Genomic DNA, 20,657 nt, shown 5'->3' with positions numbered 1-20,657 from the left:
CCCAAGAAATGATCTCCATCTCCTAACTTCGGATTTCAATTACTTTTCTGGTATTTCTTCCAGCTCCACAGTAACAAATCTCACAGACTTGTGGCAGAACCTTGCCACAAGGTTTTTTGTTTTTTTTTTTTTAATTCATGAAAGTTCTGTCTGATAGAAATCCATGTGCTTCTTTACCTGTAATAGCTTCAGGAGCTCGTTTTCCCTATAGAGACCATGCTATCACGTTCCTCCCTCTCCCCACTCCCCCACCTCCCCACCCCCATGATTCTGTAGTGCTCCCTTTTAAAACGTTTCATGCTCCCAAGCAGCAGACCCCAGTCTTCTCAGGGTCTGTGCTGACCCTGGTTAGCGTCAGGTGGACATCAGGTTATGGACATTGGCCAAACAACTCTGAGGCAGGCAGGCCTGCTCCAGGCGACTCCAGTGGAGGTTAACCCTAACGCCTGTGAACGCCACACTGCTTCATCAGTCTCAGGACAGGCTCAACCTGGCAGCGCCAGTTCCCCTGCCTTTGCCCTGGTGGTCCCTGGACCTAAATTCCCTCTTAGGAGTTCCACTACCACTGCCCCGTTTCCATCCTTACAAACACTCACTGCAGCCTAATCGACTAACCCACTGACTCTCAGCAGGTCTATGATTTTGAAAATCAAAGTTTATTGTCTCAGGTCCTCTGGAAGATGAAAGCCTACGTTTTCAGGCTAGGTAACTTCCTCATGACCCCAGGCCTCTGTCCTCAGCCTTGGCTGCATACAACCCACAGCCTCCAAGAGCCCAGAGGAAGTCAAATGCAGCTGCTCAGGGTCAGCTGTGCTTGGAAAGCTGAGCAATGAACCGCTTCGAAAGCGGTTAATGAACATAGGTAGAGTGGCTGAGAGCACATGGACGCCCCAGCTGGAGGAGTGTGCCAAGAGCCTCCTGTCTGGGCCCCAGTCCACTGCACCACACAGCCTCCTTCTTCCCTGTACTTTTATAATCTGCCCATTAAAAAAAAAAATTTTTTTCTTTTCTTTACACTGGCCTCCTTGCTTTTGCCAGTGAGGATAAAGGCTGTAAGTGCCTGGTATCTTTGTTCTGTGGCAAGGTTCTCCTGGGCTTGGGGAGGGGATGAGCATCTAGAACCAGGTTTTAGCAGTTAATCTTGTAACATTTTTTCTTTCCTGAATTCGTTCACACCTTTCTTTCCTAAATAAAGCGGGACTCCGGAAACCAGGACGTGAGGTCCTAAGCTCTCCTAGGCAAACAGCTGATTTAGATGCGCGGCATCGTTAGTACTCTAGTCGGCATCCGGCGGCAACTGCGGCCCCGCGGGGGCGGCAACTGCGGCCCCGGCGGGGCTGGGCTGAGTGCGCTCGGGCACCCCTCCCTCAGGCTGGGGTCAGTCAGTCACACCCAAAAACTACGTCCTGAGGAGGTCTCCTGCCTGGACAGCCACGGGGACAAGGAGGCTGACTCTCCAGCTCCCTTGGGTTAGGATGCTAAGAACACTTGCCACACTTTTAAGAAAGGGACCGTCCCCCTCACATGCCGGAAGCGTCCACGCGCACTGAAGCTCCGTACCATCAGTGTGCTGTCTCCCTCTTCACGGATGAACCCTTCTACACTCTGAACTGAAAGAAGAGAAGAGAGACGCCAAGGTCGTTGGCTCTTTCCTGCCAGCCTCTCCCTGCCCAGGTCTCAGCTGGAACCCCAGGCAACGATCCTTATTAGGCTTCTAGCGTTTATTTCAGGAGCACTTGCCGGGTTCAGCTTCTCTGCCAGCCCCCGTATGCTGACTGGTATCACCTCTCCCAAGCGCGTGCACCCAGGCCCCGTGGGTCCAGAATGTCAGCCTCTGCCAACCCTCTCCAGGACTCTGCTTTAATGCTCTGCCGTGACCAACTCGTGCGGGGGGGGGGGGGGGGGGGGCAGGGGGAGCAGCACCCAGCTCCCTGCAGGGTCAGCCCCTGAAGGTAGGAACTGGAGTGAAAAGCTGTCACCTGTAGACTCTACTACCGTGAGGCAACTCTCACAGCCTGAGAAATGATGGTCAGAAAACTCGGGAGAAACTTTTTGGACCTTCAGAGGCTTCCTGCGGCAGGAGGCCAGCACCGCTCCGCCTGCAGGGGCGTGTCCACAGGCACAGCACTCTCCTGTTCAGGGAGCTGCTTAAGTCACTCACTGCCCTCTCTCTTGCAGAGCCCAGGTCTGACCGCCCCCACCCCAGCCTGTGCGCAGAACAGTACCAGCTTTCAAGCAAACGCCACGTAAACAAGAGGTAGTGGGGCAGGGGGACAGAGTGTGCCCCATAGGGAGCACAGTCTCCACAGGGCCAGCTCCTGACTGTTCAACAACAGACCTTTGTTCACACAGAACTTTCTAGGAAGCTTATCAGAACTGCCAAAAGAACTTGAGAGAATGAACCAGTTTTTCGAGCTCTGCGGTTTTAGATGCTGGACTTTAAAACCAAAAGCAGTGACAACATCTCACGTAAAAGCTCTCACGTCCAGATGCTCAGCTTTGCACGCCACATCCTCCTGGAAACGGACAGGACCGGACTTACCTGCGATGCCACCAGTGACTTAGGCTCACAGGGAGCCTGTCCAGTGAACTGAGCTTCAGGAAAGGAGTGGGTGGTGTGTCAGACTCCAGGGTTCAGTTTGGCCTCATATTGCACAGGTTCAAAGGACACAACCATTTGGGTGGGGGAGGGGGGAGGAAGGAAATAAAGCTAGTGAGGAACGCACCCTGGCCGTCGGGTTAGTACACACCACCAGGTAAGTGGAAGAGAGGGTTTGGGGTGGCCGAAGGGAAAGTGAAGAGGCACTACAATGCCAGAGCCGAAAACCGTTCTGCATTCAGTCAACTGTCAAAGGACCCCCATCCCATTTCCTCTGCGGGAGCTCGCCCCCCAAGCCCTGAAAACAGGAAAGCTCTGAATCCGGCACTCACACCTCCTGTCTAGGCCAGCGACACGCGAGTTAACACTGACGGCCAGCGTCCCTAGCTGTGCTCCAGCTGGGCCTCGTTGTAGTCCATGATGCGGAGCTGGCCCACGCTGTCCGGCTTTGGGGCAGGCGGCAGCGGGCCATCGAGGGTCGGGGGGGGCCTGGCTTCCACACCTGAGTCTTTGCCCAGCTCCGTCTTTAGGGTCTCAGAGAGGCTACCGACAGTCAGGCCATCCTCGTCGCACTGGCTCTCGCTCTTGTTACGAAATAGCTCTCGCGCCTTCATGCCCAGGAAGCTCTCTGAACTGGGAAGCGAGCCCACCGTCACAGGGGTGCCGGAAGTGGGCTCGCCCACGGCCGTCTCCCACCGACTGCTGAACGGGCCCGGGCCCGCCCTGGGGTTGGGGGGCTTCTCTGGGGTGGAGAGCTCACTGCTGCCGCCGCCGCCTCTGCCGCCACCACCGCCCCGGGCGCCGCTGGGCCTGGGGGGCTTGGTCTCACCGTTGTGGCCAGGGGCCTCTTCGCTGTGCCCTGTCACCGAATCTGAGCAGCCGTCCTGACAGTAGTCGAGCCTGTAAGAAACCCAAGCGGGAGAAGGGGGTTGGTGGCTGTGGCGTCCAACCACTCCAATCTCACCGGGGAGGCGCGAGGTTACACTGATGTGCTCACGCCGATGGGAAGCTCCGCCGGCCCGCTCTGTGTCCCAGAAGAGAGGACGCACGCAGGAGAGCACGTGAAGATCTTAAATGGGATTGCACCCTGGGACCATTATCGAGTGACTCGGGGCCCAGGACAAGGAGCAGAGAAGGACAGCTGGGCCCTCAGGGACGCAGCTCGAAGCTCGTCGGGCTGGGACCTGCTCTGCCGGCCGGTGCAGCCTCCCAAAAAGGCCACGCTGCCCGCGCCCGGCTCCTACCTTCCTTCCACTGCTTCAGCCGCTTCTGTTTTTTGTTCTTCAAGGTTTTTCAGGAGGCCATCCTTCTCCAACTTGCCATATAAATCTAGAATCTCTAACTCAAACACCTGGGTGATCCTCTTCTGGGCCTCATATCTGCTCTCTGCGGCCTGCAGCTGTCCTCTGAAAGACAAGGACCCCTACAGAGTGTAGGAGGTTCTACTCTATAAACACATCATAGCAGAAACCTCTCCCCGCCAAAGTTACCTTGCCTGGAGTTTGACATCCTCTAGATACTTTTTCTGTTCTAAAAGAAGGTGGTCTTTCTTAGCCAGATGAGATTCCAGTTCCAAAATCCGTTTCTGACAGGTATCAAGCCTCTGATTCTGCTGGAGGACGTGGCTTCTGTTTTTTTCTAGCTCTTTCCGACATGCAGCTTTCATCATTTCTACTTCCTTAAAAAAAGAGGAACTGGAGTTAGTACTTTTAGAAAATGAACATGCCATATCTACTTTGAAACATCTACGTAACGAGCACTGAGAACATCAGTATCCTGCTAGTGGAGACAGAAACTAGCACGCCTTTCTGGAAAGTAAGCTGGTAGTAAATTAACCAACCAATCCTTCCCTGAAATCTAACCCTGTGGAGATTATCTCAAACAGGAACAGACATTTTGGCACAAAAATAACCATCACAGGATATTTAGAAGAAAAAAAACCAGAAACACTGTCAAGTCTAATGTTAAGGGAACAGTTAAGTAAATTAAAATACATCTTCAATAAATTTTTTAAATGATATGTATCAGTAAAAGACTATAAAATCCATGTGTATGGTATGATCAACTATGTAAATATACACAATCTGAAAACACGCCAATATTCAGTTACGATCTCAACATGGTGATGGTATTGAGAGAGTCAATTCCTAGGCAGATTGATAAGAAGTCCAGGGTCCCTGAGGAGAAGAACGGGGTCTGGAATTCTCAAGGAGGAGGAAAGGACAAACTTTTTCTCTACATTCCTTAGTCTTAGTCACATAAAAGGTTTTTTTCTTTAAGCCTCAAACTGATGATTACACAGCAAACAACTCAGTTTAAACTCTGTACTAAGGATTAAATAACAACAGTGTATCCTGCTTGAGGACACTTTCTCCTTCCTGAAAACCTTCTGACTAATCCTGGTATTTTAGAATGTGTATTATGGGAGTGGGTCTGGTAGGATCTTTCTGTTGTTAAATTCTAATCCTGTTATTCTAAAATGGAAGTGGGTATGGTAAAAAATTTTTATAGCCTTGAGACATTCTTTGGATTGTCATAATCAATTTAAAAAGTATTTAGACTATCGAGGGGGGGCATTCTCCATCCCCCTCCTGATGTCTATGTCAGAGGCTTTCTCTGTCCCTCTTCATGAAAGTGAAAGTGAAGTTGCTCAGTCGTGTCCGACTCTTTACGACCCCATAGACTGTAGCCCACCAGGCTCCTCCGTCCATGGGATTTCCCAGGCAAGAGTACTGGAGTGGGCTGCCATTTCCTTCTCCAGAGGATCTTCCTGACCCAGGGATCGAACCCGGGTCTCCCGCATTGTAGGCAGACGCTTTACCGTCTGAGCCACCAGGGAAGCCTTTAATAAAACTCTGCTACACAAAAGCTCTTGAGTGATCCAGCCTGGTCCCTGGTCCCGAAGCTAAATCTTCTTCCGAGATCACGAACCCAGCATCGCTCACTGTAAGCTATCAGTATGCTGTGGGTTGTTTTCTCCTGCTCCCTGCTCTCTCCTAACACCAGCTGAGATCAAGCCAGCGACGCAAGGTGAATGACCAGATTTGCTCGGGCAAGGCAGAGTCTGCAGACCAGACACGCATGTGAGGCCTGTCAATCATGCCAGGAAGACAGCCCGCCTGCTGACTGATGGCAACAGCAAGTGTACACTGGCATTCGGAAAAAGATGTGGAAAGGACACTTTTCTAACAAGCATGTGCGGCATTTGTGTGGTGTGGGGTTTTTTTTTATTGTGGTAAGATAAGCTTAACATGAAATTTACTTTTTTTTTTAAAAGAAGATAATAAACCACAAGGAGCAAGAAGATGAGCATTCCTGAAGGCACGTTTGCCTTGAAGATGACCAGCAAGCTTAATGCCTCCTCGGTCAGAAGGGGATGGAGTAGAGCTCAGGACTGGGACTGGATAACGTGGCCATCCCAGCTAGGGTTGATGGCTCCAGACTTCAGCATAGGGTACTGAACAAACTGGTTCAGCAGTAAAGAACCCGCCTGCCAACGCCAGGAGACGCAGGTTTGATCCCTCAGTGGGAGGGGAAGATCCCCTGGAGAAGGAAATAGCAACCCATTCCACTATTCTTGCCTGGGAAATCTCATGGACAGAGGAGCCTGGCGGGCTACAGTCCATGGGGTCACCAAGAGTTGGACATGACCGAGCGACCAAACAAAAAGTGAACAAACTGAACCTGTCATAAAAGATAGTAGTTACTTATGCAACCTCAAAGGAACGAACTTGGAACATCCGTGCATTATCACTAACCCTCACAGCCATGTAAGAGGGGTTTCCCCCGACACCTACCAGCCATTTCCAACCTGAGGCTCAGATACCCACTCCTCCTCCCCAACTTGACAAAACAAAAGGAAGCCCAGCTCCAAGTCAAGAGGCGAGTTCAAGGCGATGGCTGACTAGGGATGGACACACAACATTCAGCTCAGTTGCTCAGTCGTTGTCTGACTCTTTGCGACCCCATCGACTGTAGCACACCAGGCCTCCCTGTCCATCACCAACTCCCGGAGGTTGCTCATATTCATGTCCATCGAGTTGGTCATGCCATCCAACCATCTCATCCTCTGTCGTCCCCTTCTCCCACCTTCAATCTTTCCCAGCATCAGCGTAAACAGTCCGTTATTTACATCAGGTGGCCAAAGTATTGGAACTTCAGCTTCAGCATCAGTCCTTCCAATGAATACTCAGGACTGATTTCCTTTAGGATTGACTTGATCTCCTTGCTGTTTAAGGGACTCTTAAGAGTCTTCTCCAACAACACAGTTCAAAAGCATCAATTCTTCAGTGCTCAGCTTTCTTTATGGTCCAACTCTCACATCCATACATGACTACTGGAAAAATCATAGCTTTGACTAGACAGACCTTTGTCAGCAAAGTAATGCCTCTGCTTTATAATATGCTGTCTATGTTTGTCATAGCTTTTCCTCCAAGGAGCTAGCGTCTTTTAATTTCATGGCTGCAATCACCATCTGTAGTGATTTGGAGCCCAAGAAAATAAAGTCTGTCACTGTCTCCCCATCTATTTGCATGAAGTGATGGGATGGGATGCCATGATCTTAGTTTTTTGAATGTTGAGTTTTAAGCCAGCTTTTTCACTCTCCTCTTTCACTTTCATCAAGAAGCTCCTTAGTTCCTCTTTGCTTTCTACCATAAGGGTGGAGTCATCTGTATATCTGAGGTTATTGATATTTCTCCCTGCAATCTTGATTCCAGCACGTGCTTCATCCAGTCTGGCATTCTGCATGACGTACTCTGCATGTAAGTTAAATAAGCAGGGTGACAATGTACAGCCTTGACATACTCCTTTCCCAATTTGGAACCAGTCTGTTGTGTTCCATGTCCAGTTCTAACTGTTGCTTCCTGACCTGCATGTAGATTTCTCAGGAGGCAGGTAAGGTAGTCTGGTATGCCCATCTCCCTAAGAATTTTTCAGTTTGTAGTGATCCACACAGCCAAAGGCTTTAGCGTAGTCAAAGAAGCAGATGTTTTTCGGAATTCTCTTGCTTTTTCTATGATCCAAAAGATGTTGGCAATTTGATCTCTGGTTCTTCTGCCTTTTCTAAATCCAGCTTGAACATCTGGAAGTTCTTGGTTCACATACTGTTGAAGCCTGGCTTGGAGAATTTTAAGCATTACTACACACAGAACATAATCCTGGCCAGTAAGAAAGGTGGTAGGTCTGGTAGGACAGGTTTCCTGGATGAGAAACCTGCAGGCAGTGATGTTCTCCTCCTCCTCAGGACATCATGACATCTACCTGTGACGGTATTAACTGGGGCACACAACTTGCAACCAGGAGCACAGGTCGACAGGATACGGTTGGGTGGTGCAAAAGAGCAGAAAGAACCAGGCTCCTTGATGCTGTCCCTCAACAACTGACCGTGCCAACCTGGACTCTCCTGCTTCGGGACTTCTTGTCAAGCTAAATAATGACACTCTTTACGGTTAGGCCAGTGAAGTCTTTTTTTTGTTACAAGTCAGTGTCACCAGGCCCCTCAGCTCAGGGGGCCTACTCGAGGTCCCAAGAGTTTAAGTGTTCCAACCAGGAGACAGCACCGCAGTGTGGCCAACCTGGTCACACTTCCCTCGGGAGACGTTAGTGAATTTAAGTCAGCTTTATCAGAGGTCCTCTAGTCCCTCAGGTCTGTTTCCTTGTCTTTCTTTTTCCAAGGCCATTATACTTTCGAAATAAGTGAGAGCTGGTTTCTAGAGACACTTTCATATTTAACATCCTTCTAAAGGGAGTCTGAATCTGAGTTGAAAGAACCTGAGAAGTAAGGAGTTACTCTTATTAAAATTACATCTCTCTGGTTCTAAGACTACTCCCTTCATTTGGCGGCCCCCCCACAAAAAGGGTTTACAAAGCACAAGCCCAAGAAACCTCAAAGAGAACGCCTATGTGTGATGCAGAAGTTACTGACAGGAAGCATAATAAAGAATTTACTCTTAAATTCCATCCCAACTCATTCACCAATGTTACCCTAGGCTATCTATGTTGCTGCTGCTGCTGCTAAGTCGCTTCAGTCGTGTCCGACTCTGTGTGACCCCATAGACGGCAGCCCACCAGGCTCCGCCGTCCCTGGGATTCTCCAGGCAAGAATACTGGAGTGGGTTGCCGTTTCCTTCTCCGGTCCATGAAAGGGAAAAGTGAAAGTGAAGTCGCTCAGTCGTCCGACTCTTAGCGACCCCATGGACTGTAGCCCACCAGGCTCCTCCGTCCATGGGATTTTCCAGGCAAAAGTACTGGAGTGGGGTGCCATTGCCTTCTCTGAGGCTATCTATAATGTGACGTAAAACTTCTGCCTCGACGCCACTAGTGAGGCACTGATTAATGGGAGATCATCCCGATGCTGGCCTGGTTGCTAATACTGAACCACCACCTGCTGAAATTAAATTCACCATCACGAAGGAGAAAAAATACGTATGGCAATATATTCTCTAGCCTGTGCCACAGACACGCTGCCTGGGTTGTAAGAGCATCCCAGGCAGGGTCTGGCTCCCGAACCCACGTACCTTGGTGGTGTCTGAATGCTTGTTCTGCAGCTGTTCCAAATACAGCTCGTTGACTTCCCCAAGAACCAACAGTTGCCTGTTCAAGAACTCCATCTGCTGTTGGACCGACTCACTATTTGAGAGCTAACCGAAACATAGAACAAGCAAAGTGAAAGAGTTGATGACACAAAGCCAGCAAAAGGGCAGGAAGCAGGGAAGCAGCTGGGAGCAGGCTATTCAGGGCTGGGGTACTGTACACAGCACAGTGGCCAGTGGGGATGGAGGCATCCAAGGGCAACAAAAATGGACAGAAATGCACTTCAAAACTGTCTGTCTGCAAAGGGGACGAAGTGCAAATGCTCCATGTCAAAACTGGCCACCTATAGGACACCTGGAGGAGATGGATACGTATACAACCCCACAGCAGGGACATCAGGCCCAGGGGAGTAAAGTCTCAGGGAAAACCCACCAGTTCTTTTTCTTAACTTATTTTTGCTTTTTTGGCCACAATGCCCAGCATTCAGGATCTTAGTTTCCTGACCAGGGGTCGAACCTGTGCCCCCTGCAGTGGAAGTGCAGAGTCTTAACCACTGGACCGGAAGGGAAGCCCCCCACCGGTTCTTGAGTAAGCGATTTATAGAAGTGCAATGACTCCCAGAGAGGAAAAGATTGCAGATCAAAAAGCTCAATGAACTCTTCACGTTTATGTGAACAAGTATTGAGAAAGAGTTCGTGGGGCTCATGCTGGGCAGCTCTCTGCTGCAGGGGTGTTGGCGCACCATCTGATATTTAGGTGTACCCTGCCTGCCTGCTCCGTGTCAGCAGCATCAAAGATGTCCACCAAAAATGTCTCCAGACAATTGCCCCATGTCCTCTGGGGGAAGGTATGTTGGGAACCCCTGACACAGACACACAGGTAATGCACGTGTCCTGCCTGGAGGAGGAAGTGGCTCTTACCTTCTGGGACACCTGACTGAGCAGCAGCTCGGTGTGGCACACCTTGCTGTTGGCCTTCTTCAGTTCCACACGCAGTTCTGCAATCATGTTCCTGCAGTCCTCCAGCTTCGTCTGCCAGAGATACATGCCAGGAGTGTGGCAGGTGGGGCCATGGGGCACCTGGCCGTCAGCCCATCGTCCACAGAGAGCTGGGAAGGCCTCAGGCCTTAACTGCTCTACTATTCCTGGGCCATCACACTTAAACCTAACTTCTTACTTTTAAAAAAGGCAGTTATAGCTAATTTCTGAGTTTCTGACTGATTAACAAAAGGGAAAAGAAAAAAAAACACCTTAAGTCTGCAGTTTCCAAACTGTGCACCAAAATGCCCCAGGGCGACACAGCAGGCTCACAGGGGTGCTGCGGGGCTAGTTGTAAATTTTGAGGGAGACACAGCGACATCTGTTGGTCATGATGTGAAGTACTAGCTGGAGGCAGCTCAGGGCTTGAGTGTCAGCTGTTGTGTGGGCTTTTAGGTGGTTGCTGTGATAAACGTCACCGTGAGAAAAGCAACGTGAAACAGGAATGGAGGGCGTCAGTGTCTCATGATTCCAAGGTCTGAGACTCTGCAGCACCCATAGGTACACTCAGCATTCAGAAGTAGCTGTGCTTACTCAAAAACAAAATTGAAAACTGAAAAACAATGCATGTGCACTATTTTCAATTTTTTTTTTCAAATAGCTACTAAATTGCTAGGCCCCAAAACCCAAATTGTTTGTATCTATTTAATAAGCAGAACTGTCAGGTATTTCTTTCAGCTGTGGAGTACCTGGAAAAAATTACTGAAATGCCAAAAGATCTGTGAACTCAGAAAGCCAGGGACCCTCTGCCCTTAAAGAACACCTGACACAAAACCCAGCTGCTGTGACTTCAGAGATGAACCAGGGCTTTCAAGCCCTCTCTGGCCGCCTCTGCAGTTCGTACCTGTAGCTCCTGGCTCTGGTTGTAGAACTCCTCCCGGTCGTGCTGAAGCTGTCTGATCTGGCTATGGAGCTGGGTGACCACTGTGTCTCGCTGCTCCTGAAGCTGATTGTACCTGGCTTGTTCTTTCTGCAGACTAATCTTCCATATCTGGATGTCTTTCTCTTGCAACTTCAACTGGTCTTTCTAGCAGACAGCAAAGATGCCATCATTTTAGCTGCCTTCCAGCCTGGGCCGTGATGCTCAAGTTCAACACACACTGCAGGCGTTTCACCTGAACAGTCACGAGCTACCCTGAGGCTGTAACCGCAGACCCGGAACCTGCCAGCTCACTGCAGTCTAACTTGGCTTTTGGTCCAGGGTTTCCAAATTGCATGTTAGCAAGTGGATCAGAAGTGGCTTAAAGAACTTGTCTCAGCCATCAACCTGCTCCCAATATTTTCAGAAGTCCTAACCACCAGCACTGGACTTCTCAGGTGGCACTAGTAGTAAAGAACCCACCTGCCAACGCAGGAGACATAAGAGACGCAGGTTTGATCCCTGGGTTGGGAAGATCCCCTGAAGGAGGGCATGGCAACCCACTCCAGTATTCTAGCCTGGAGAATCCCATGGACAGAGGAGCCTGCTAGGCTACAGTCCCTAGGGTTGCAAGGAGTCAGACACGACTGAAGCGACTCAGCACACAACCACCAGTGCTGACGCAAGCACTGGTACTGGCCAAGGTCACTAAAGTGACAGACACTGGGTTCCCACCCTGCACCGCACTGGGCAGGAGCTCTCTGCATCACCAGTTAAGGAGGAGATGCTGCTATCACTATTCTCATTTTACATAACGGGTGACTGGGGCCTCCAGAGGCTCCATTACGTTCCTAAGGTAACAGGGCCGTGGAGCCAAGGTCATGTCCAGCTCTGACTGGCTTCACCACCCCGCCACGAGTTTTTCTCATGAGAGTTGCACCCCAAGAGCTGGTTTTACATGTGGAGAAACTAAACCACCTTTCGCCTCTGCTATCGTCACTGCCGATTACAGACCAACAAACACCAAAAATCACTTGTCCCCACAGGGGCCAAGAGCTGCAAGGGAATGCGGGGATGCGGCCCTTCACAGGCTGACCCCCAGACGCTGGTGGGCGGGGCCAGACGGAGAGCCCGCCCCCGGCCCCGCCCCACCCCGCCCCGCGGGGCTCACCATGGCAGCGTTGTGCTCCTCCAGAGCTGCGGCCCGGATCACCTTGCGCAGGAGCCGCCTGTTGCGCAGCGCGTGCTGCTGCCGCTTGAAACGCTCGTAGAGTAACTGGTTGTGCAGTAAAAGCAACTGGTTACGGAGGGTGCGGATCTCATCTGAGGGAGGAGAGCCTGATTTTAAAGCAGAGGGAGGATGGCAGAGATGCCTTTTACATGTTGTTCAATCGAGCCCCCACCCAGAGCTTAACGCACTTCTGAAGGAAAAAGTCACTCACTTTGCCAATGACCACTTAGCTCCCAGTCAGTCACTGGGGGCTGGCGGGGGGGGGGGGGGGCAGTACTTGCTACCTATCTCCCTTTGAAAGAAACACAGAGGGGCATGAGGCAGGATGCCTGAGAGCCCTGTGTATCTCCCCACCTATCTGGAATATGATTTTATGTGTGTCTACTCAAGACTCCTTTCTGTGCTTCATGGGTATCTTCCTACTACCCCTCACTTCCCCTGGATCTTTTCTAGGGAGAAGCCTGGCGTGAGGGCTGCCTTCCTGCACTTCTGCTCTCAAGCACTGGGCTGCTTGTCACTTTTCAAAAATAGGAAATGCTGACTTTGCCACACGTGAGCTACTATGTAGCCAAGCAGATAACCCAGCTGGAGCAGATAGGAACGGGCACCTCCTTCAAAGACAGAAAGGGCCACCAGCAGGCAGGATCCCTGCCTGCTGGATTTGGAGCTGAAGTAACAACTTTACCTCCAAAGTGGGTCCAGTCGACAGACTTGCTGGGTAAAGACAACCTAGGAAGAAAGTTGTGTAGTAACAAAGTTACTTGCTTGGTAAAGAGACAACCTAGGAGGAAAGCTGTGGAGTAACAAAGTTACCGATCTCAGCTGGAAAAACTAGGCAGATCACTTCTCTGTGGTCACAAGCCAGAGGCATGAGACAGTTTCAAACTTGAAGTCCACCCCCCCTCCCCCCCGCCGGGGGTCAGAGCCCCAATAAACACGACCACATCTCCAGAATGGAAAGGCCCTTAACTCCGAGCTCACACTGCAGCCTGTGTATGCTGGGCGGCTCTTCAAGGCAACAAGAAATCAAACACACTGGGCCCTGTTTTCAACCCTCTGTGCTGCCATACAGGGGGTGTGGCTCTCTGCTGAGAAGCTCCTGTCGTCCAAGGTAAGGACACAGCAGATGATTTTTACCTGAGTCCACTACAGTAGACTTCATTCAAGAGAGACCTTAAACAGGACCGTTATCTGTCAAATTCCACTTGGGTTATTCTGCAGAAGAAAAATGAAAGCCCTCACCCCCTAAGAGGCTATTTAGGAACAGCATTACTGTGGGTAGTGACTCTCTTACCCCTTCCTAGGTCACCTTTGAAAACCATAGTAAAAGAAGGGTTGAAAACAGCAGCTCAAAGGGGTTTTTAACCCATGTGTGCGAGCAAGAAGCAGGGACAGGCCACCTTGACCTTACACTGAAATGTTGATTTTATTTTCCATCTAATGGGCTACGGTACCAAAATAGAACAATAACAAATCTGTAGCTGGAGAAGGCAACTTCGTGATCAGTATTTCTATATTATTTGAATAGCATAAGCTCATCCTCAAATGTCAGAGAGCAGACGTGAGAGCATTTGTGCCTGCTCACAGCACAGGAGGGTCTATGCATAGCAGACTCATTTCTCCCTGGCCCGTTATCTAAGGAATGGCCTGGGGTACCATGCGCAGAGGACCGCAAACCCGCAGGCATGAAAAGGCAACAGGCCGGAAAGACACCTGACAGGACGGAGAACCAGCCGCCCTGAGGAGCACACAGAGGGGCTCCTGCCCCCAACCGCCCGCTTCCTGCAGTTCACAGCCACCCAGAAGCGCAGAGACCAGAGCCCCACGCCCGGGCCTCACCTGTTGAGCTCCTTGCTGTGCACATCCGCTCCCTGCTGTATCAGCCTGTCCAGCACTTCCATGGGGGAGGCGGAGGGCGTGAAGTCCTCCTCTGTACTTCCCTTTGCCTTCTTGAGCAGTTCCTCCGTCTTCTTGCTGACAAAATGATGGGCAGTCTTTGGCAACGCCACCTCAAAAAGATGATCGTATGGGGGAGGCTGCCCACTGCCAAACCCCACTCCCCTCTGAGGTGGAATTTTACAGGGGCTGGGGGTGAGGATGCTGGCCTCCAGCGAGGCCTGGCGCTCCCTGCTCCCGGCAGGGCTCTCCATGGTGCCTCCGCAGGGCAGGTCTATGGGCGTGAAGGCTTGCTTTGGTGTGTCAGGCCCCGACTTGTCCAGGGAGGAGTTTAAAGGCTCAGGGTTCGCACTGGTGCCCTGAGTGCTGGAGGAGGCTGAGAGGGTCTTCCGCGGGCAGCCCGGCAGACTGTCCCGGTAGAAGGGCGAGTCGAAGCCTCCTCGAGGAACCAGGGGTTCGGCATCGGCCGTCGTGATCTCAGACAGCTCTTTAGATATGGCCGCTGCAAGGAGGGAGGAGGAAGAGACGGCACCTCCGGGTCAGGCTGGGCAGTGTGGAGCTGTGTGCTTCCCTGTGCCACCCAGAGGGACTAGGCACAGGGCTCAGAACAAAATTCCCATCTCCCTCCCCCAAAGGAAGAAAAAGCAGGCAATCCTGTGCATGTTGATACTAAGTCCTGGTTTTCGGGCAGAATGAAGGGTTTATCAACGCGCAGCATCTCACACAAGCCCAGAACCTTGCCCACGTTACCTTCTTCTTTATCCTTCTCAATACTGTCCTCTTCAGAAGCCAGGTCTCCTAAAAACCCAGGGAGATCACTGAGAGTGACAGATCCTTTGCTCCCGTGCAGCTCTTCTAAAGAGAAAACAAGACAGTCAAACATGCTGGAGACCCCCATCCCCATGAGAGCTGCTCACACTGTGACGGAACAGGCCCACCCTGACTCTCCCGCTAAAGACGGGGAGACGGCTCTCTTCCGGAGCTCCCAGAGCCAGAAGGTTACAATGATCCAATTCAAGGTACCACAGGAGACAAAACTCTCCATTCTTCCTTAACATTGCAGAGAACAGATAAAGCCATGGTTTGATCAGCTCAAGACACAAGTACTTAGCTTTTACGGGATGCTATTATGAGGTTGGCTTTTAGAATTAATTACATGTTTCATTATCTCTGGGCTTCAGTATCTCGTGGTGCTCTGGAATTTCCCTGTTTCCACACGTAACCCAACTCATCAAGAGTCAAGCAAGGTCCACCGTTACCCAGAGGCCTTACCTAATCCTCTGTCATACGGAAGATGGGGTTGTCTGTGTAGACAGGGCCTTGCAGAGTCTGTTCTCTCTTCCTGAAAAGACAGGTACCATTTATATATCACAAGGCAGAAAATTGTGTGCATGGTCTCTAATGCTAGAGAAATATCCTACAACTCCTCAAATTTTAGTATATTATAAAGGAGTTTAAAGTTTAGCCCAGTAGTTCTCAAACTGGTGTTAGGACGCCTTTCTGTTCTTAAAGATGACTGAGAATCTCAAGGATTTTGTTTATGCGGCTAAATCTATTGATAGCTACCATGCTAAAAACTAAAACAGAATTTTAAAAATATTAATTCACTTAAAAATAACAAACCCAGGAATTCCCTGGCGGTTCATCATTAGGACTCCGTGCTTTCACTGCTGAGGAGGCAGGTTCAATCCCTGGTCAGGGGACTAAGATCCCACAAGCTGTGCAGCGTAGCCAGAAAAATACCCAACCCAACACATGTAAACATAAATGACATATTTCTATGAAACATAACTATATTTCCCCCAAAAAAGGTAAGTTTAGGAGGAGGGTCAAGCGGCCTCACATTGCTGCAATCTCTTTCATATCTGGCTTCATGGAAGGAGGCTGGGCTCCTACGGCTGCCTCTGCTCTGCTGGGTTACACGTTATTCTGGCTAAGGCGTAGGAAGAAAACTCTAGGCCCGCACGGATAAGCAGGTATAAAAAGCAAAAAGACGTTTTAGAGAACTGCAGAAAACCATCTTTGATGTGACTCCAAAAAGGCCCGCACGGATAAGCAGGTATAAAAAGCAAAAAGACGTTTTAGAGAACTGCAGAAAACCATCTTTGATGTGACTCCAAAACTCGACAAGGGTGTTTCTTCTTCAAGGTTAGTTATGGAGCAGAACCTGAAGCTACGGCAATTCCCTCTTCACAAGGTGTTAAGTAAGACCCACTGGTCTACCGTGCCCCCAAAGGTATCACCTACATGTGGGTCTTGAACATCACACACAAGGCGGGCAGAGCACGGGCTCATCAAGCTCTGCATACCTTCTGAGTGCTGAAACATTTCCTGATACGATACTGGAAACTCAAAACGATCAACCAAGCTTCCCAAGACTTTTCAATCTCATCATGAAAGACTCAGGGACACTATCAAGCACTTGGTGGCAGATACCAGTTTTTTAATGTTCTAATCGCACCTTTTTATCACGGGCAACAAGGACCGTCAGTTGTTTATCTTGAAGGGACAGACCCAGTTTGTCATCTGAGAAGCTAACTGCCTGCCAAATACTCAAGTCTGAGTAACCATGGTTTGTCACCAGTTATTCTTTCAAATAAGACTGCTGCTCCATAAAAGAAAGCAACTAGTTCAACTCTCAACTCAAATAATGTCACAAGTGCTTATGGAAACCACCACATGTTGGTATGCAGTCAAATTGCTTTATGTCTACTTCCTGTTTTATCACAAACAATATGAAACACATGGGTTCTTTCCACAGAATACTCAAGGTTGACACTTTTGTTTTTTTGGTTGTTGCTTCGTTTCTTCTGGCAAACTGAAAGAACACATCAAGGAAGAAGAATGCAACGCCACTAGAAGAGTTCGACTTTGTACTAAGGGGCCAGCTATCTTACCCACCACTGTTTCTATGCCATGAGTACACGTGCCAATGCAGAAAAAAGGGGCGAATAACCACACAAGAGTAACTATGGAAGTAGATTTGCCCTGGCAGAGTCTCTTAGAGGGTTTGGGGACCCTCAGGGTGAGCAGAGCACATTGTATGAGAGCTGCTGATTGGTCTATTTTCAACTGATCTGACTCAAACCCATTACATTTTAGGTCAGATTTCTAACTGGATAAAAGGTTTCCCAAAGTGAGGCTGGAAGCAAGTCTCTGTGCGTGGGCAAGGGGACAGCAGACGAGCCCGGCAAACCTTCTTGGGGGCCGCTGTCTGCGGGAGTGAAAGGTGCGCGCAGTCATCCGAATGGCAGGGTGGGGCTGGAGGAGGCGAGGTTGCAGGGGTTCCCAGAGGAGTTCCTTTCCCACCTGCTCCAAGACAAGAGCAGAACACACACACACACTGTCAGTTTAACGGTTCGGAAAACCACCGCTTTTTCTGTTTTTTCTCAGCCTAACTAGTACTGCGAAGAAAGCTGCTACACTTCACTTTCTGGAGAATCCACATCAGTCTGTCTTTTTTTTTTAGGCTCACTTTAACTTCTGAAAGCTCCAGGCTTGTATTAAGCATCAAAACTAGGTTTCCTACTGCAAGTGACTCTCAAACTCTTAGATCTAAGAGGAGACTATTCCTTATCATAACAGGCAGGCCTGAACCAATCAGCTAACCCTAACCTAAGCCATACATACCAGTTGTACCAAAGACTTTACTGTAAGGGTGTGACAGATCAGGTGGGACATTTCCAGGAGAAGTTGGAGGAGTGGTCATCCCACAAACCGCAGATGGGCTCCAAAGAGTAGCCTAGGAAGTTAACAGGCAGGTCAGCAATGAGGAATACACACCACCACCTCCCGAGGTACAAGCCCATGACCAACGATCATTTTGAATTTAGCCTTTCAACTGGGAAAAGGAATCTTACTAAAGCTTTATCAAGAGACACGCTGCATTTTCTAAGTCTAGACGCCAAGAGAAACCCAAGTGGCAACAGTTAACTTTCTCTGCCAACATGACGCATCCTTAAAACTAACTCCTGAAACAAGCAGTGAGAGATTTTCCCAACCGCAGGCTAAACCCTGACCCCGAAGGCCAGCTTCACCAGCAAGCAGAGAAGAAAGCAGGCACACTAGATGACAGCGTACTTGTGGCGGCTCAGCTAATAGCCGTGTCGACGGGGAACTCAGAGTCTGAGGTAGCTGCCCTGGCGTGTTTAACAACGTCAGCCGAGAAGTAGAGTAGGGGGTAGAAGTAGCATTCCCTACAAGGGAAGGGAAAGAACACAGGGGGTCAGCGTGGGCTCCAGTCATTCTGACAAAGAACTATGGTCCTCGAGACCATTTGATAGCATTCAGTTCCCTGCATTTAAAAAGGCCGAGGGGACTCCTAATGTCCATGCGTATAAAGTAGCATTTAAAAGGCTCTTTACAAGACCCTTTTGGAGAAGGAAATGGCAACCCACTCCATTATTCTTGCCTGGAAAATCCCATGGACAAAGGAGCTTGGCAGGCCACAGTCCATGAGGTTGCAAAAAGTCAGACATGACTGAGTGACTAACACTTTATAATACTCTTTAGCAATAAAGTTCACTGAGGTTTGATGTCTCATTAAGCTTCAGAATAGCTTGAAAAAGCACAACTTGCATGACAATTTCAGCAGGTGCTACCGTAGATAAGCCTAGACTTTTATTTAATCCAATTGTCCAGATTCATTCAAAACTGCGTCAATGTGACAGCCCAGAGGGCCTCACTAAAGGCGTCTGAAAAAGTAGAAGCTTCCTTTCTAAGCACGAGCCTAGAAGTCATATCCTTCCATTCATTTCCTTTGTTAAGTGTTGAGGACATATCCCAAGTCTGCTGACATACTATCAAGGTGGAGACCAAGGTCATAAGATTGTGAATTAAATTTAGGAGAGAAGTTAATCAGGAGAAAACGGAGACAAATCCAAATTTTAAGTATTTGGGAAACAGTTCCTAGGAGCTCAGCTAAGTCTTATTGTAGGAAAAGAAACTAAAGTCAACAATAAACAATGCTTTCCAGAGACAAAGTTGTAAAGAGATAAGTACCAAAGTCACTTTTTACCATAGCTATTCTGTGTGTCAACATAAGAGCTGGCGGAGACATCGGCTGAACGATGAGGAAAACGGGCTGACATTTGGTGAGACACAGAATAGCCATCTTCATATGAAGCTTCTGTAGGGTCCAGAGAGATTTTGGCACATTCTATGACAACATCATGTGTTTCTAATCTCTTCCACCTGTAGAAGACAATCAAAGTCAAGAAATGCAAGTTATAATCCATTTAATCAAACCATCAAATACTTCAGCGTACAGACTCAACGCCAGCCACTGAACCATGACCAGCAAAGAACAAGGTAGAACCATCCCAGCCCAAGTACGAATCAGCCACTCACTGTACAAACCTATAGTGGTGGTGATTTAGTCAATAAGTTGTGTCCAGCTCTTGTGACCCCTTGGACTATAACCCACCAGGCTCCTCTGTCCACGTGACTTCTCAGGCAAGAATACTGGAGTGAGCTGCCATTTCCTTCTCTAGAAAATCTTCCCAACCCAGAGATTGAACCCAGGTCTCCTCCACTGCAGGAGGTCTCCAGCACTGCAGGAGGAGTGAGCCATCAGGGAAGCCTTACAAACCTGTACCCTATTTAAAATGGTTATATCAAGTTATCAGAAACTAATCTGAAACCAAAGTTTCAGCAGTAAAAGACCAGGCATAGCCTCAAAACAGAACACAGACTATGCAGAGCAGTCAGCAGAGGACTCTCCTTTGGAACAAAAGTAATCACAGAACAGGGGTCCTGGAAACTGCCAGGCAGCTAAGGCTGACTTAAGGTCTCCCATCAAAGCCTCAGGATTCTAATCCATCCCCAGACCAGAGATACAGCTCAGCAAGTCTTGAGCCTAGAGAAAGCCCATGAGGATATTTAAAGAATTGTCTCAAGAGTCCTGCTGTGTGATCCCGAGTTCCATGTCTAAGAAATCAGCCTGTGGAAACAGACACATATCAAGATGGACAACAACAGTCAGCACAGCTTGTCATAGAAGAAGAAAGAAACAACCTAAGGTCCAACCAGAGAGACAGTCTACAGAAGATTACCCCACCATGAAAAAGCCTGCTTTCAGCAGACCCATGATTGCCAGGAGTGGGAGAGGACACTGACCACCAGGAGTGTGAAGGAACTTGCTGGGCTTTAGCTTCCAGCTAAATTGTAACCCTACCTCCAAATTTCTAGGCATCAAATTTCTGACGTCTGAATCTCCAGACGTCAACTATTAGCGTCCTTATGGCAGGTGAGCGTTGAGGTCCCCTCCACAGACCCCTTCCCCCTCCCCAGTGCTCTCAAAATAGAAGATCACTGTTTGGTTGTTTCTAAATTGGTTTTGAACAATTCATTATAATGACTAGATCAGCACCACTCAACAGCTGAGCCAAAGAGTATTCTGTAATATTTCCCTTCCTGTTCAATTTAGTTTCTCCTCGAGTTTAAATTTTTTGTTTCCTTGCCTCAGTCTTCCATGTATCTAATACTAATCCTTTCTAAAAC

At 49.2% G+C, this 20,657-nt stretch overlaps 1 protein-coding gene across 36 annotated transcripts in view; it reads right to left on the bottom strand.

Moving 5' to 3' along the window:
- The window catches only part of TSC1 (TSC complex subunit 1), a 52,969-nt gene that overhangs the window by 1,952 nt on the left and 30,360 nt on the right, over positions 1-20,657 (bottom strand). For 3 of the 36 annotated variants that reach the window (XM_081590761.1, XM_081590760.1, XM_081590777.1), the window contains 15 exons: positions 19,174-19,349; positions 18,237-18,352; positions 17,787-17,898; positions 17,353-17,468; positions 15,429-15,498; positions 14,907-15,011; positions 14,100-14,658; positions 12,946-12,989; positions 12,201-12,367; positions 11,015-11,197; positions 10,054-10,164; positions 9,118-9,240; positions 4,090-4,277; positions 3,844-4,005; positions 2,407-3,499 (listed from right to left, as the gene is read on the bottom strand). In XM_081590761.1, the coding sequence (XP_081446887.1) occupies positions 2,983-3,499; positions 3,844-4,005; positions 4,090-4,277; positions 9,118-9,240; positions 10,054-10,164; positions 11,015-11,197; positions 12,201-12,367; positions 12,946-12,989; positions 14,100-14,658; positions 14,907-15,011; positions 15,429-15,498; positions 17,353-17,468; positions 17,787-17,898; positions 18,237-18,352; positions 19,174-19,349 (2,749 nt within the window). In that variant the 3' untranslated portion in view covers positions 2,407-2,982. Of the gene's footprint in view, positions 1-637; positions 1,611-2,406; positions 3,500-3,843; positions 4,006-4,089; positions 4,278-9,117; positions 9,241-10,053; positions 10,165-11,014; positions 11,198-12,200; positions 12,368-12,945; positions 12,990-14,099; positions 14,659-14,906; positions 15,012-15,428; positions 15,499-17,352; positions 17,469-17,786; positions 17,899-18,236; positions 18,353-19,173; positions 19,350-20,657 lie in introns of those variants that run through there. The other 33 variants (XM_081590763.1, XM_081590762.1, XM_081590778.1 and 30 more) reach the window with 23 other exon arrangements.

The sequence above is a fragment of the Giraffa tippelskirchi genome, chromosome 4 (assembly GCF_054371585.1).
Source record: "Giraffa tippelskirchi isolate mGirTip1 chromosome 4, T2T-mGirTip1v1.2.pri, whole genome shotgun sequence".
NCBI lineage: Eukaryota > Metazoa > Chordata > Mammalia > Artiodactyla > Giraffidae > Giraffa > Giraffa tippelskirchi.
This window is presented reverse-complemented; position numbering and strand designations above follow the sequence as displayed.